The following is a 17928-nucleotide window of genomic DNA, read 5'->3' on the forward strand; positions in this document are numbered from 1 at the left end:
CAGATGAGCAGGACTTTGTGCAACTGGCGGATGGATCACGCAAGAATGTGGAAGCCCGAGGACTGGTGAGATTTGATAAGCTTGGAATACTGTCAGATTGTTTGTTTGTACCAGATCTGCATCATAACATGTTGTCTGTGAGAAAACTGGTGAGTTGTGATTTTTCAGTCTTGTTTCACAAAGACCAATGTTTTGTAATGAGGGGAGATCAAGTGTGTTTGCAGGGAAGCCTTAATGATTCACAGTTTGTAATAAAGAGCAGTCAAGCAGGGTGTGCTGTGTTAAATGTTGAGGCACAGGTACATCAGGGCTGCGTCCATGAATGGCATCAAAGGCTGGGGCATGCAAATTTTGACACGATTAAGAAAACCCCAATGCATAGTGAAAACATGCGTTTGAAGGACTGTGGACAGTTAATGGATTGTGATTCTTGTCATAAAGCTAAAATGACTATTGCACCAATTAACCGGGAGGCTGAAAGAACCACAACAGCTCCCTACCAGCTAGTTCATGTTGATTTATCAGGGCCAATAAATGCTTCACGAGGAGGTGTGAGATTTTTTATGGTAGTGGTCGATGATTTTACGAGATACACTCATGTTTATTTGCTTAATGTCTTGTAGTAAAGACTCTTAACCTGATCTAATGCCTCTGTGATGTTTCTTGCTCAACTTAACTCCAATGTAACGTATGCTGTTTCACGCAACAACGCACACACATCAACACATACAAAATCACTTTTCTCCATGTATCTGTCGATTTTTCTCTAAGTAAACATGTCAATTTATCCATCTCTACTAAGTCCATTAATTTCAATAGCCATTCTTCCATTGTTGGTGTTGATTCCATTTTCCACTTTTGTGCATATAATAATCTTGCTGCCGTAATCATATATAATATTATTCTTCCATATTTCTTTTCTATTTGTTTATCCATAAAACCCAATAAAAAAAATTCTGGTTTTGACTGTATATTTATCTTTAGAATTTTTTGCATCATCCTACCTATCTGTGCCCAAAATAATTTTGCCTGTTTACACAACCACCACATATGATAAAATGATCCTTCTTGTTGTTTACATTTCCAACAAACATTAGAAACATTACTATACATTTTTGACAACTTTTCTGGAGTCATGTACCAACGATACATCATTTTATAGAAATTTTCTTTAAGATTATAGCATAATGTAAATCTCAAGCCTTTTTTCCACATATTTTCCCATTGATCCATTTGTATATTATAACCAAAGTTTTTTGCCCACTTTACCATACACTCTTTTACTTGTTCTTCTTCCATATCCATTTTCAACAAGAGTTTACACATTTTCGCAATTATATTTTCATCATTTGTACACAAACCTATTTCAAAATCAGATTTACTTATTTCAAACCCATACATTTTCTTATCCATTTTATATCTCTCTAACAATTGTAAATAGGCAAACCATTGAGAACTATATCCTTCCTTTATCAGTTGTTCTCTCTCTTTCATTATATATTCTCCATGTACATTTTCTAAAAGTTCTTGATAAGTTAACCATTTCTCTTTTCCAGCCATTTCTCTTCTATAAAATGCTTCTTGACTTGAGACACATAATGGTATTTTCGAGTAAAACCTTGGTTTATATCTATTCCATATTTTCAACAGAGGACGTCTTATAAAATGATTATTAAAATCCACATTAACTTTTACTTTATCATACCATAGATATCCATGCCATCCCCACTTCAGATTATGGCCCTCCAAATCCAATAGTCTTTTATTCCTCAATAATAACCTTTCCTTTATCCAGACTAAACAACAGGCAGCATAATAAAGTCTCAAATTTGGTAATCCCAGTCCTCCTCTTTCTTTGGCATCTTGTAATAATTTAAATTTAACTCTTGTTTTTTTTCCCTGCCAAACAAATTTAGAAATATCTTTTTGCCATTGTTTAAAAGGTAAATCAGAGGATATTACCGGTATTGTTTGAAACAAAAACATCATTCTCGGCAATACATTCATTTTTATCATGGATATTCTGCCCATTAATGACAATTGTAATTTATCCCATCTTAACAAGTCTTTCTTAATCTCTGTCCATAGTTTTTCATAATTGTTATGAAACAACTTTGAATTTTTATTTGTCATAATAATACCTAAATATTTCAACTTTTCCTCTATTTTAAAATCTGTCTTGTCTATCAACTCTTTTTGTTCCCTTGAAGATAAATTTTTCACCAACATCTTTGTTTTTTGATTGTTGATCTTAAATCCTGCTAACGGTCCAAATTCTTTTAATTTGTCCATCAATACATTAATTCCTTCCAAAGGGTTTTCTAATACGATTATCAAATCATCAGCAAATGCTCTCAATTTGTATTCCTCTTTTTTTATCTTTATTCCCGAGATCCTTTTATCTTGCCTTATATCTCTAAGCAGCACTTCCAAGACCAAGATAAATAAAAGAGGAGATAATGGATATCCCTGTCTTGTACCCTTTTGTATTTCACATGAGTCCGTTAACCGCCCATTAACAATTATCTGTGCCTTCTGAGATGTATAAATAGATCTAATCCATTTTATAAAATTATCTCCAAAATCCATTTGTTCCAAGACCTTAAACAAAAATTTCCAATTCAAATTGTCAAATGCTTTCTCAGCATCTAAAAAGATCAAAGCTGCTTGTTTATCATTTCGTTGTTCTAAGTATTCCAACACATTCAAAACATTCCTGACATTGTCACATAATTGTCTTTTAGGTAGAAACCCCGCTTGATCTTCCTGAATAAATTGTTGCAATATTATTTTCATTCTTTCTGCCAAAATCGTTGTAAAAATTTTATAGTCATTATTCAATAAAGATATCGGCCGATAATTTTTTGTTTTGGTTAGGTCCTGCTCCTCTTTAGGTATTAATGTTATATTGGCATTTTTCCAACTATCCGGTATCTTCCCCTCTTGCAAAATAGAATTCATTGTATACTGTAAAGGTAATAAGAGTTCCTCCTCCAAACATTTGTAATACACTGCTGATAGTCCATCCGGTCCTGGCGCCTTTCCTAATTTAATTTTACTTATAGCTTCAGATATTTCTCTTGACGTAATAGGACCATTAATAACTTGTCTCTGAAAATCTGTAATTTTAGGCAAATTCTGTTTAAATATATACTCTTCTATTTTTTCAGATGGAATTTCCTGACACTTGTACAAAGTTGAATAATATTGATGAAAAACCCTTTGGATTTTTACATTGTCTGTCAACATCTCATCTCCTTCTTGTATCTTTAAAATAAGATTTTTTTGTCGTTCTTTTCTTAATTTATATGCTAACCATTTCCCCGGTTTATTTGCAAATTCAAAAGTCCTTTGTTTAGCAAAATTTAATTTCCTTTCAATTTCTCTAACTGTCAACATTGACACTTGTTTCTGTAACATTTTAATTTGATTTACAATAGAAACTTTAGTTGGATTATTTTTCAATTCTTCCTCTTTTTGTTTTATTTCTTCCAAGATTAATTGCATTTTCTGTTGTTTCTTCTTTTTTAATTCAGAATTACATTTAATAAAATATCCCCTCATAAATGCTTTACTTGTATCCCAAACAATATTTTCATCTGTTCCTTTATATAAATTGTGTTCAAAAAACTCTTTTAATTTCTTCTTACATTCTTGCACTATTTTATCATTCTGTAATAAAGATTCATTTAGTCTCCATCTAAATCCAAGATTTTTTTTTTGAAAGTCAATATCACTGGATTGTGATCCGAAAAGGTTTTTGGTAATATATCCATTTTGGAAATGTCTTTCACTACGTTTTTAGACATCCAAATCATATCAATCCTCGAGAATGTTTTATGTCTTTCTGAAAAATAAGTAAATTCCTTTGCATTGTCATTTATATATCTCCAAGCATCCACCAATTCTAGATTTTCCATCAATTCAAAACAAATCTTCGGTAATTTACCCTGTGTTTCTTTAATATTTTTCTCAGAAAGTCTGTCCATTTTTGGTAAAATTACTCCATTCCAATCACCCATAACACACCAATGATCATATGAAAACTCTGACAATTTTTCCATAAGTCTTGTGTAAAACCTTGTTTTATCTTCATTGGGGGCATAAATGCCCACTATCAAAATATCACTATTTTTTTTCTTTTTTTTGGACTATTCTCTTTGGACGAATCTGCTGTTCGTGTATGTTACTGACGGCTGGACGCTGTGAACCAAACTTGTTTTGCATTCCTGGACGTGCAGGAGATAAGAACTGTTGCTGGCTAGATCATATTAACAGGCCTGGAATATTAACTCTTTTGTTGTTGGGGAGAAAAAAGAAACAGACTGCCTCTAGGTTTGGGAACATTGGTTAATAGCAGAAACTAAAGTTTTTTTTTCAAGAATGACAACTAGGAAAGCAGCTAAGGCCCTGGAGCGAAGAGGTTCAACTGATGCACAGGAAGGGGCTGTCTCCCCAGACATGTTCCAGAAAATAATGGATGGGATTAATGATCTTAAACAAGATCTCAAACAAGAGATGAAACAGGATAGACAAGAAATTAAAGATGAATTTGATAAAATGAAGATGGAATTGAAAGATACAAAAGATTATATCAAAACAGAATTGGATGAGATTAAAGGCACAATTGGGCAAGTAACACAGGAGGTAAAAAATGTTAAAGGAAAGGTGCAAATCTTGGAGAATAGAACAGATATATTAAATCTGGAATTGGAAAAAAATTTGGACCATATCGCTGTGATGGAATTGAGAGATAAAGAATATTGTTTGAGATTTCGTGCAATTCCTGAAGAAACAAGTGAAGATATCAGAGATAAAATGGTTAATGCTCTGGTAAAATTTTTGGATTGGAATGAATATCTGATGGAATTTGAAATAGATAAAGTTTATAGAATTAATTCAAGATATGCAACAATGAAAAAAATCCCACGAGATGTGCTTGTGCATTTTGTAAAAAAGAGAACCAGAGATATGGTATTACAACAACACTTCAATAATATCTTTAAAATTGATGGCAAGGAAATACTGGTGATGACAGAAATCCCTATTAGACTTTTACGCAAGAGAAAAGAATATGCTTTCTTTACAGAAAAACTTAAACAATGTAAAATTCAATTTAGGTGGGATGTTCCAGAAGGAGTTATTTTTACATTCAGACAACAAAAATATCGATTGAATACTGTTCAAAAAGCAAGGGACTTTCTGAGAAAAGCATCAAAAGACATGGAAGAAGATAAATTCAAAGACATGGATATAATTCCTGAGAAACAAAGTCAACAGGAACATGAAGAGGAGGGAAAGGAAGATGATGGATTAAAGGGAGCATCAGGTACTTTTTAAAATATATGCTTAAAGATGGATTACAAATATCTAACTTGGAATGTAAATGGAGCCAATACGTCGCAGAAGAGAAAGAAAGTGTTTCATTATTTGAAAAAATTAAAATTGGATATAATTTGTTTACAAGAAACTCATATTAAGAAGAAAGATTCCAAATATTTGATTTGTAAAAATTTGGGTGAAGAATTTATTTCGGCTGGATAAAAAAAAAATGGTGTTGTTCTTTATATTAATCCACAATTGTTTCCTAAATTGATATTATTGGACGATAGTGGTAGATTTGTGGGGGTTGAAATTACTTTACAGGGGGCGGAGGTATTTTTGGAGTGTATTGAGAGGGGCGGCAAACTCAGGGACTGCCCTGGGCAGCAAAAGCTCTAGCTATGCCACTGCCCGAGCTGTGGCTGACGACCAGCTGGCCAGTGGTCCACTGCGACCTGCCACCCCTTGCTAGCTTGCGCAGAAGTGGAAAGATGAATTAGGCTGGCAACCACCACTTCTTTCTCCCCTACCTACAATGTGGCTGCATAAACTGCAGTACCTCCTTGTGTGCAAATGCGGAAATGCACATTTCTGCATCTGAGAAGTAACATCCTGTGGCTCTGATTGGTTCAGTTTCCCGGGCTTTTCCAAGCACATTCGCTGACTGCACCAGGTGACACCATCAGAGGGGGGTGATTCTCAGCTTTAATTAAAAAAAAATTAAGTTTCTAGGTGGTCTGGTTCTCGAGATATACATAAAAACGTCAGCTGCCCCCGTTAAATCTTTTTTTAAGAACATAAGAAGAGCCTGCTGGATCAGGCCAGTGGCCCATCTAGTCCAGCATCCTGTTCTCACAGTGGCCAACCAGGTGCCTGGGGGAAACCCGCAAGCAGGACCCGAGTGCAAGAACACTCTCCCCTCCTGAGGCTTCCAGCAACTGGATTTCAGAAGCATGCTGCCTCTGACTAGGGTGGCACATAAACTACTGTATAGCACTTCATAGCTTTAACCCCACCCGTTCAGGATTGCAGCCAATCAGTGAAGTGTTTGTTTGACCTGTGGCAGTGTCTAGTAAACCTCAATGCAAGGCCAGAAAATGGTGGTTTCCCCCCCTGTTTATCTGAACATCTCATAAATTGGGTAAGTATATATATACATTTCAGTTTTTTCCCCTCTTGTATGTAGGAGTCAGATCCTGGGCAGTGTTTTGAAAACCTTCCCAATACTTGCTTTTGTGGAGGTAAAAGCATTGCTAATCCATTGAATTCAATAGGATTTACTTTTGAGTACATATGGTTATGAATGTGCTGAAAATCAATGGGACTTTGGAGTGAATGTAAAAAAGAATTGTGTTTGTGTTCTCTTTCTGTCCCCCCCCCCAGTCCTATTTTAAAGCAAGTAGGCAGGGCTTACTTAGGTATTACAGTTTTTATTCTGTAGGAAACTAATACTGATTTTTTAAAACTAATACTGATTTTTCTGCAATGACCAACTGGTTTGACAATAAACTATTATACGGGCTGTATGTATTTATACATCTGCAGTGTGTGTGTGTGTGTGTAGTCTTTCCAACAACCCTGTGAGGTAGGGTTGGAAACCAAGGCAGCTCACAACAAGAAATAAAGCCATTTAAAATCCAATAACCATAAAGCAAGAATAAACAGTTGGAAAACAGCCTAAAGAGGCATGATTCTGAATTTTAGGTTGGGTGAATGAAGTTTATTTATTTATTATTTGATTTATATCCCGCCCTTCCTCCCAGTAGGAGCCCAGGGCGGCAAACAAAAGCACTAAAAGCACTTTAAAACATCATAAAAACAGACTTTAAAATATATTGAAACATCTTTGAAAATATGTTTTAAAAGCTTTAAAAAAACATCTTTTTTTAAAAAAAGAAAAGGCTTAAAAACATATTAAAAAGCAATTCCAACACAGACTCAGACTGGGATAAGGTCTCAACTTAAAAGAACAAGTTGAAAGAACAAGTTCCTTATCACTTGAGGCTGTAGTTCTCTGCACACTTCCCAGTTTGAGTAAGCCCCATTGAATACATTGGGACTTGCTTCTGAGTAAACAAACATCGGATTGCACTATAAATATATTTACAGATTGTGTAATTCATAAACATATTTGAAAGTCATGTTTATATAAATATTTCTTCATACTGTGTCCCAATAAGTATTTGATTTCACGCTATGGTTGTAGATGATTTTTTCCTCTACATTTTAAGTGTGCCCTTCTTCCTAGGGGTGGTCATGGTTCTCCATTGTTTTCATCCTGAGGGGAGGATAGGCTGAGAGATGGTGAGTAGCAGACTTAAGGTCTCTTCACCTCCCCCCCTTTTTTATTTGTATTTATTTTATATTTCTCCAATATCTTCCCCTGGCTGTTTTTATGTGTTTTAAATAGCAATTTACCTATCCTTATGTTTTGGCAAAGTGATGGTGTGAAGGCATGCTGGTAGAACAAGAGACCATGTTTGAGGCATGTTATAAGGTGTTTGAGGACTTTGTCACACATTACTTTTTGAGACCTGTAGATTCATGTTGGAAAGAACACGTGCACGTATTGAATGGTGGCTTGGGTGCTGTTTTTTCAGTCTACGCTGCATGCGTAGGGAAGGTGATACATCATCTGGCAGCTAGCTTCATAACGTGAGAATGGAAAACATTTGGATCACCATTCATTTGTTTACTTTTCTCACTATTGAGACCACTTCATATATTACTTTTTCATACACAGAAATTTAATCTCTGTATAGGAAAAAGTATTTTGTAAAATATGAAGGACAGTGGCTGCCCAGTCAGTATAACCACTGTACAAGATCTACTCAGCCACTGTAATTACCTTTTTGTTTTGAGTGCCCTTTTGTCTGGGTCTTGGTTCAGGTGTGTATCCAACTTTGATGTGCTTATGGAAGGGGTGTGCAAGTGGTGCCCCCCCCCTCAAGTGTGGAGGCTTGGACAAACATTGTGTTATGGAAAACCAAAGTCTGTGTGAAAGTACATATTTGGGAATGCCATCAGTGTAATCCTAAACACACTTAATAAATAATATTGAACTTGCACGTCACAAAATATATTACGGTCATGTCCATAAGCACCAGGAGGGTAGTCGCCCAGGGGATCTTAGTCCCTCTGCTGTTTTGGAAGCAGGGTCTCTATGTCTCCAAGCATCCTACAGTCAGCATGAAAAGGGAGTGTGTTAGTCACTGAGAAGAGTCTTCTAATAGACTTCCTTGTCTTTCCTGCTGATTGGAGCCAATCAGAGTGAAAGGAGGTGAGTCAGCCACTGAGAAGACTCTTCTCAATTGCTAACGCTTTCCACTTACATGCTGATTGGCTCCTAGAGATGTTTGTTGTTGTGAGAGAATGCATTAACAAAGATCTCATTCTTAATCCAGGAGTAAAAAAGGGTGTATGTTGCTGCAACTATCATGAAGGGACTCTGCACTTCTGAATTTTTTACTAAACAACTGATAAATACCTATGTAACTTTGTGTCTGGAGACTTATTATTAAGAATCACTTTCCATAACTGTAAGGAGGTATGTCCACACGCATGCATCCCAGGCACCTAAATGAGGGGTGACAGCAGCATAGGGACATAAGCAGATGTCTTATATGAGGGGTTCCCAAACTTTTCTTCTACATAGACCACTTGAAAATTTCTGAGGGTCTGAAAGTATCTGAAAATTTACTATGGGCATATGCCAGATAATTAACTCCCATTAGTGATAAGAGCAAGAATTTGGGCTGTGCGTATGATATTGTAATTTAAAGGTGTAATTTTAATTTTGCTAGTTGTTTATGTCACTACTATTGCCATTACATTCAGTGATATACGGGAATTACGATTTACCAGTAACATTAGTACAAAAAACATTACTAAAGATTCTGTATGGTCTGGTACGGGAGGAGGTCCATGGGGGTGACACCATGAGTTACCGCACCAGGTGACACCAACCCTAGTGATGCCACTGCCTGGATCAATGCTGATTGTGCACAATTTAAGAGTATCTGGTATGGTCCAAACCCCAGACCCCTGGTGCAACATCTTGCTCAGTTGACCCATGGTATGGCTCACATGAGCAAAAGGGGGGTGGCTGAACAAATTTTGAAACATCTTCCTGCATCACTTGTCAACAATTCTCCACAAGAAAAAGAAAAGACCACCCAGCGATCTTATGGCCTTTTCAGGGGAAGCAAGGGAATTACTGAAGATTGAGCTGCCCCTGGAAGGTTAGGGTTTTTAACCTTTTAGTTTCTCCTCTCAGACGCAGAACGCTCTCCCAGTTCCTACGGTGCTGCCCTGCCATACTATCCATCCAGGTGAATACGTTTTCATGAAGAGCCAAGCAGAGACCCTGGCCAAAGTCCTGATGACCACTTATACAGCTATCCGAGTGGAGCAAAGAGTTGTAAGGATCTACACAAGCCATGCTCACAGACCACTTGACCTGAGTGACAGAGAGGTGCCATCACCACCACCCCAGCCCAAGGAGGAGGATGTTGGCCCAGGAGAGACAGGAGAGATGACAGAGTGGCTGAGAGAAGAATTTTATTCCACAGATAAAAGCATTGATTCAGACCTGATTGCCCAAGTAGGAGCTACAGGAGGGATTCCGGATTGTCTTTGGGATGTCCTAGAGGATGACTCCAGCTCTGATGGAATGGCATCAAGTCCACCTGACATTCCTGTGGAACCTCAGCTGAAGGACCTGGGCAACAGTGGATATCAGAGCATAGATGCCAGCAATCTCTACAGTGTTGGCTCCAGCTCTGGAGTTCCTGATCCACCGCCTTGCCAGTATAAACTGAGACCAAGAAGAAATTCAGCGCCTTGCCCTTATAATCCGAGGCCAGGAAAAGAAAGATGATCAAAGGGGGTCTGTACAGCAGACTACAGATACTTGTCTGCAAAGCGGCTTGAGCTCATTTTTAACTGCAATCCGGGAGTGGTTGAAGAGGGGGGTGGGGCTCACCCCGACTTGCCTGCCACTCTAGTGTCCTCAAAAATGATGGAGGGCCATGAAGCTTTTGAAGCAAATGAGGGATGTAAACATTGTCTTAGTTATGATGAGATGGGGGAGGAGATTCCCTGGGTCTGTCCAAAGCCCATTGATTTACTGGCTCCACTGGTTGAGCCAGGAGGTGAAAGCCAGGAGAGATTCACACAAGCTGAATGTTAGAAAGGCGCTGCAGAGGAGCGCTATCTCTCCAGAGAGGGTGTCCCTGACAGTCCCCATGAGCCTGACAAAGGATCTCTTCTTTGCTATGCGCCGCCCCTGCTTATTCCTCTGGGGGAGGAGTACCCATGGGATGGGGCAGAGAACAGAGTTAAGAAATTGTGCGAATCTAGTTAGCTTCGGATGCAGGAAATGATGGAGAAAAAAATGGATTTTTTCTATAATTCATACATACATACATATAATAAAATTAAGCAAAAGGCATAGGCCTTGGGATTATAAGAAAAGCAAATTCAGCTTTCAGTTCATAGTAGGTAGGCCTGAGCATGTTTAATTTATGATTGATAATGCATTGTCAATGAGCAAGCATGCATGCTTAGCAGGGAAAAGCAATTTTCCGGGGAAGCGGGTTAAAATGGTAAAAATGAAGATTTTAGTTAAGATTATAGAGAATTCATATATCCTTTTGTTTATATGTTTTGCTTTATATTAAAATATATTTTAAAGAAAATATATCCAAAGGATTAAAATATCCTAGAAGCTTGGGAATGAAAATCAGTTAACTGGCAAAGGGTCATGTTCACCTGATTTGTGAGTGACTACCCTTAATGAGAATTCTGTTCCAAACAAAGGGCATGCAGTCCTTTTCTTTAATGCATTCTCCACTATGTGATCTTGGAAAACGAGGTTTCTGATCTTGCATACTATAGAGCCTGCATCCCTCTGTGTTTTATGGAGAAGTGGCTGGCTCAGATTTACCCTTTTCCCTTTTCTGTGTTCCCTAATCATTCTTTATGTTATATTCTTTATATTATGTGGCTTTTGGTTATAACATGGTGATTTGAATTAATCTTTCTCTACAGCAAAGTAGTAATAAGCAGAATTCCACAAAGAAACTGCCAGTCACTCTAAGGACAGCCAGATTTGGCTTGTAATCGTGGCTTCACCCAAGGGACATGCTGTTATGTCCTAGCGATATTCCTTGACCAGCTTGACTGGTCAGGAGCCATGATAGAAAGAAATGTAATGGTACATATTGGTTTCAGAACAGTACAAGATCATCAGTAATATATGACAGTAGAATAGTGGTAATATCAGCCAAAGGGACGGACTGACATCAATGAACACAATGGGGATGGAAGGTATCTACTTGATTATGAATATCCATGAATTCATTTTAATAAAGTTATCTGGTTTGTTGGAAATATTTCAAGAGGGAAGAACTATTACAAAGAACTTAGGGGATTGGTAAAACTAATGTCACATGTGTATTCAATGAGGTATAAAGGATCTGTTCAGACTGTAATTCTTTACAGTCCACCTTATATTTCTGGGGGGCTGTCCTTGCATATGCTTGTCTACCAAATAAAGGCCTACCTTTTTGCTTTAAGCCTGTGTCATAGATTATTTAAAGGACCCCCAGCAAAGACCCCACAGGAGAAACAGAAAAATTCTCCAACACAAGGCACCTTCCAAGAAGTGTTTTTTTGGAGGGTTTGTTTGGTAGGTGTTTTTTTTTGGGGGGGGTGTTCTCTGCCTTTTTGTGTTTTGTTTTTTGGGATATAGTTTTCCTGTTTTGGGGGTGGGTTGGTTTTTAGTGTAACCATGTTTCTTCTATGAAATGAGTTGTAGTGCCCATGAATATTGGAGATCCCTGTTTTATATTTTTATAAAACTAAAACTTTTTGTCTGGCCAGTTATACTTCAGTGATAACAGTACATTGTGCTCTGCAGGTTAGAGTTTTACACTGAGAAGTGAGCTGTAATGTGCAATCACATTGTAGGCAAGAAGCATTTTAGTAAAGAATTATCCAAGTTGGTTTTACAAAAACAAACTGTCAAACTAGCAAGTGGACATACAGTAGAATAAAGACTGGGTCAACAACAGAAGCTGCCCTTCCCATTTCACGTAGAAGTTTGCGTACACCAGTTGATTGGAAGAGGCAGCCTTGACCTTTCATGATATTGTCACAAATAATTTTTTTCCAAGAAGAAACTCGTTAACTCTTTTCTGCCTGTATACATGACTCTGTAAGTTGTACAGAATTGTTATTGTTTTTGAGTTAGGTATCTCTTCTAAGTTTCAAATAAAAGGGTGAAGCTTCTTCTACATAGCCTCTCCATCAGTTGAGTTACCATAACAGTCTGAATTCTTGTTGGGATTTACAAGGTACTAGTTCCTAGAGGTGTAATAACTTAGAGGAATCTCCTTATTTGATGCAAAATGTAATTTTTGTCACGTTTACCTTTCTATCAGAGATTATTCTACTAAGGTTAATCAACTGGCATTGTTTTGGCTTTCATTATAGGAGAATAAAGGCAAAAGCCTTTTAGGTATGCACTTCTTTTGTTTGAACCAAAAATAGCATTTGGAATTTAGAACACTTGAAAAAGTTTTTAAATGAACACTCAGTGTTCAGTGTGTTCTGTATAGCTTGGATAGGCTGGAAAATGTCAATTTTTAAAATGGAAAATGATTGTCTAGTTTTTCTCCTAACAGTAGTTTCAGTGATAAATGCATAATTTTACCTCCACTTATAATGCAAGACCCGCTTGCATTGGCTGCCTGTATGTTTCCGAGCTCAATTCAAGGTGCTGGTTTTAACCTATAAAGCCTTACATGGCTTAGCACCACAATACCTGATGGAACGCCTCTCCCAACACGAACCCACCAGCAGGGACGGCTCCAGGAATGCAAGGGCCCTTGGACATTAGCCTGCCCCGGGCCCCTCTGCTTCCCTTTCGTGATCCCGCGGATTGCAAGATGAGCTTCCGAACCGCCCGCCATCCCCCACCATCCCCAGCGCTTCACCTACCTTTCTCTGCTGTTCGCGAAGGGTTGCCATCAATAAAGATGGCGGCCAAGGTTTCCGTAAGGGACTGAAGCTTTTGCTGCCATCTTGGTTGATCGCATGCAGTGAGCGCATTGCTGCCATCAGCCAAGATGGCGGCAGAGGCTTAAGTCCCTTACAGAAACCTTGGCTGCCATCTTTATTGATGGCAACCCTGCGCAAACAGCAGAGAAAGGTAGGTGAAGTGCGGGGGATGGCGGGTGGCTGGGAAGCTCATCTTGCGATCCACAGGATCGCGGAAGGGGAGCGGAGGGCCCCTCAGGGCCCCCCCAGGGGCTCCTAGAGCTGCGGGGCCCTCGGCCCAGTGCCCAACCTGGCCGCCCTTTGGAACCGGCCCTGCCCACCAGTACACTCCACTCCACATCCAAGGCCCTCCTCCGGGTGCCTTCTCAGTGGTGGCCCCAAAATTATGGAATGATCCTTTTGACAAGGTGCGCCTGGCGCCAACATCTTTTTGGTGCTTCTTCTCCCACGGATTTTAGCATGTGTTTTTAAATTGTTCTTTAAAAAAATTAAATTGTGTTTTGTTTTTTGTGTTTTAAAATTTGCATATTTGTTTTTAATGTTTTTAATTGCTGTAAACCGCCCAGAGAGCTTCAGCTATGGGGTGGTATATAAGTGTAATAAATAAATAAATAAATAAATAATGTTACTTTCTCCTGTGAAGAATAAATAAACTGAAGACCAAAGAGACTCAAAAGATCATTGTTTGTGAAGCATGTCTATGACATAGTTTATTTTGTAAGAAACATGGCAGCAGATGTATTCAGTACAAACCACACAAACAATCCATTCACAGCACAGGTAGAGCACTTGTGCATGAAAGATTCCAGAAAAGTTGTTGAGACCTATTTTCCCCTTCTCCCCACCAATGTGTGCATCTGATTACATGCATGAGTAGCACAACTGGACATGTGAAGGAGCAGCCTTCTCTCTAGGTGTGCATTGCAAATTATTCATGTACCATGAGTAACTTGCTTTGGACAAAGAGGAAGGACTGGATGAGGATTCTCCATCTGTTTGTTGGACCCACAGTGAATAGTGACCAAGGATTGTTTAAGGGAATCTGTATCATATTGAATAAAGTAAAATATTGTCTGTGTACGCTCCACACATTTAAAGCACATGACTTGCCCCAAATAATCCTAGGAACTATTTTCATAAGGGTGCTGGGAATTGCAGCTCTGTGAGGGTAAACTACAGTTCCCGGGATTCTTGGGGAAATAATGAACTTTAAATGTATGGTGTGTATGCAGCCTCTGGTTCTGTTAAATTTTAATTTATTTGTAATTTATTAACATTTCAGTGATCTTAATTAGGGATGGAAATCTGTCAATTTTGGTTCTTTCAGTTTCTCATTTTTCCAATCTTAAATTCAGTTCTCTGTATTTCTGTACCAATTTGTGGAATTTTTACAAATCCTCATGAATATTCTCCAGCATTTTAGTGCAAATTTCTCCTAATGAACACATTTTTGTAGACAATTTTGACTAATGTACACATTTTTGCCAGTCATTTTAATGCATTTTTGCATGATTTCACTCATATATTCATTTTAATGCACAATATCCCCCAATATATGCATTTTTGTAAACATTGTTTGGTCAGCGAACTGCATCACAAAATTTGAGTAAGTGTGAATTTTGAAGGGTGGCTGTGTTTCAGTTCTCATATTGTTTCAGAAAGTGTGAATTTGATAGATTTGGCTTGAAATGCGAACTGAATCGAAATTCTCATCCATCCCTAACGTTAATACACCCAGAAAGGCTTACTAAGGCTTGATGAAATTACTTTTCGTGGGGGAGAAGCAGAAACCCACATTTGAAGTACAGCTTCTGGACCATAATGAGGAAGGCATTTGCAGTTTCCGCTGTGGACATCAGCAGTCATAAACAAAGAGAGTTCTCTGTCTGGAGCCTCTGATACAGAGGGGTATGGTATTTGCCCAGGCTCCTTGCTGATTCACACAACAGCTGTAATCCTATGCAGATGCAGGCATGCTTAACCCATTATTTCAGTGGGCTTACATGCACCTACATTTGCATAAGATTGGGCTCATAATCTTCATTCCCCAACTGCTGTATCAGAGATGGCCTCTATATTCCTGAGGAAGTTTGCACATTGGAAAAAGATACAAAAAAGATTTTTTTCATTTGGTAGCAAATTCCCTATAATGATTATAAGCATAATGCTTTATCATGTACGTATTCTGAGTGATATATTGAAGGTAGCACAGTTGTTGTTTTTCCTTCAGCACTTACAGGCTGTTGTAGTTCATCAGCTTCTCAGGTGGCAGGACATATGTTGATGCTTACAGCACCACTGACCAAAGCTGCCTTACTGAAACTTACTGGTCTTTCATCAATCATAAAGTTACGGATGCACCCAGTAAAGGAATTGCGTGTGGTTAGGCTGAATGTCAGGAGAGACTCTGTAGAGAGGTTAAAAAAAACACAAACACATGTAGCCATAAGTTGTTAAATGCTTATATCAGATAATGCTTAGAACTGGTTTAACTTGGAATGCAATGTGCTTTGAATGTTATTACTGTTCTCATCAATACTATTTACTTACTTTGATTTCTTTCAGGTTTTAAAAATCACCTGCTAAATCACCTCAAATAAAAGTTTTCATTACACTAAACATTTTTAAATGAACTTTGAATCATTCTGATTGAATAATAAATTTGATGACAGATTGTATCCATAAATTATTTTTGTCTTAACAATTTAAAACATCTCGATTAAAGAAATTAAAGGAATAAAAGAAGATTAAAGAATAAAGAATAAAAAAGAATAAAATTAAAGAAATAAAATACAAATGTAACTATTTTAATCAGGAGTGGGGAACTGGATATTGCCAGTGGGGCAGATAGTTATTTCCTTCACCAGGTGGGTGGGGCTGCCCACTTGCCAGTCTCCTGAATGGTCACAGTGCTATCATGTGATCCTTTTTGCATGGGACTGATGGTCAGGATTTGCAAAGTGCTCCTAAAGAGAGCACTTTGCAAGGGGTTTAGTAAACCACTCTTCTGAAGCCTCTTGCAAACCTCTGTCTTTTGGAGCACTATGCTCAGAGCTCTTCAGGCATCACCAATTACCTGACTGGCAATGCTTGCAAATGCCCTTTCGGCTGAACCAGGTTGTTACCTGCCCACCCCTGACATCATATGATGTCAGTTTTGGGCAGGTGGATGTGGCTTGGCCAAAATGGCCTTGCAAGCCAAATTGGGAGGCCTTGTGGAGCAGAGGATCCCCAGCACTGGTTTTGGTGATATTGAAATGAAAAACAAAACTTGCAGTCCAGCAATATCTAGAGGGCACATGCTCCTCAATCCCTGGTGAGACAGCACTGAGCTAGATGGACTAATGGTCTGATTTGGTATAAGGCAACTGCCAGTGTTCCTAATATTTTCATATCTTTCATGGGCAGTATTTATTTAACATGTTCTGTGATTGCTAATGAAATTCTGGGATAAGCTAGTCTGAACTAACCCTCCATATTATATTTGTATTCTTTTATACTGTTAATAGAACCCCATTCATTCATTCATTCATTGGCGATCACTTGTGGCCAAGTAAGATTGTCTTCCAGGGTAAGGACTTTAACAGTGGGTCCATAAGTGACTGTGAAGGCCAATTCTGGATCTACACAGCCTCCCACAGTGAGGACATAGGTTTCCAGATGGAAGATGATCACGATGATGATTTGCTTGATGTGCCTTCCACTTAGCTCATTTGTCCCTTTTGCCCTGTACTCGTGCTTCTTCAAAGTCCATAACACCTTTGATAATGGCTGACCTCCAATTGGGATGTTCATGGATCAAAGCTTCCCAGTTCTCAATGCTTATGTTACATTTTTTTAGATTAGCTTTAAGAACATCTTTAAACCTCTTTTGCTGTCCACTGATATTCTGTTTTCCATCCTTAAGTTGGGAGTAAAGTAGCTGCTTTGGAAGACGGTGATCAGGCATTTGAACAACATGGCTGGTCCAGCGAAGTTGATGTTGGAGGATCATTGTTTCAACACTGGTAATCTTTGCTTCTTCCAATACGCTAACATTAGTTTGCCTATCTTCCCAAGTAATTTGCAGAATTTTCCGGAGGCAGTGTTGGTGGAATCTTTCAAGAAGTTGGGAATGGCGTTTATAGATGGTCCATGTTTCACAGGCATACAGTAAGGTCGGTAGTACAATGGCTTTGTAAATAAAGCATTTTGGTCTCCCTGCAAATATCCCAATCCTCAAACACTCTACGTTTCATTTGGGAGAATGTGGCACTCGCAGAGCTCATACGATGCTGAATTTCAGCCTCGATGTCAGCTTTTACAGAGAGATGGCTGCCAAGATAAGAAAAGTGGTCAACATTCTCCAGTGTCGCACCATTAAGCTGGATTGATGGTGCTACAGAGGGATTGGTTCGCACCTGCTGATGAAGCACTTTGGTTTTTTTGATGTTATGCGAGAGGCCAAGCTTTTCATATGCTACTGCGTATTTCCCAATGGTTTCTGGCCATAAATCAAAATCACACCCAACTCTTTCTTTGAAATCGCCCAGGAGGATAATT

At 38.4% G+C, this 17928-nt stretch overlaps 1 protein-coding gene across 1 annotated transcript in view; it reads right to left on the bottom strand.

Moving 5' to 3' along the window:
- Positions 1-14084: 14084 nt before the first annotated feature.
- LAMA4 (laminin subunit alpha 4) overlaps positions 14085-17928 on the bottom strand; it is a 150694-nt gene continuing 146850 nt past the window's right edge. Inside the window, exon 38 of the mRNA XM_061623652.1 lies at positions 14085-15793. Coding sequence (XP_061479636.1) covers positions 15648-15793 — 146 coding nt within the window. The 3' untranslated portion in view covers positions 14085-15647. The remainder of the gene's footprint in view (positions 15794-17928) is intronic.

The sequence above is a fragment of the Rhineura floridana genome, chromosome 4 (assembly GCF_030035675.1).
Source record: "Rhineura floridana isolate rRhiFlo1 chromosome 4, rRhiFlo1.hap2, whole genome shotgun sequence".
NCBI classification, from domain to species: domain Eukaryota; kingdom Metazoa; phylum Chordata; class Lepidosauria; order Squamata; family Rhineuridae; genus Rhineura; species Rhineura floridana.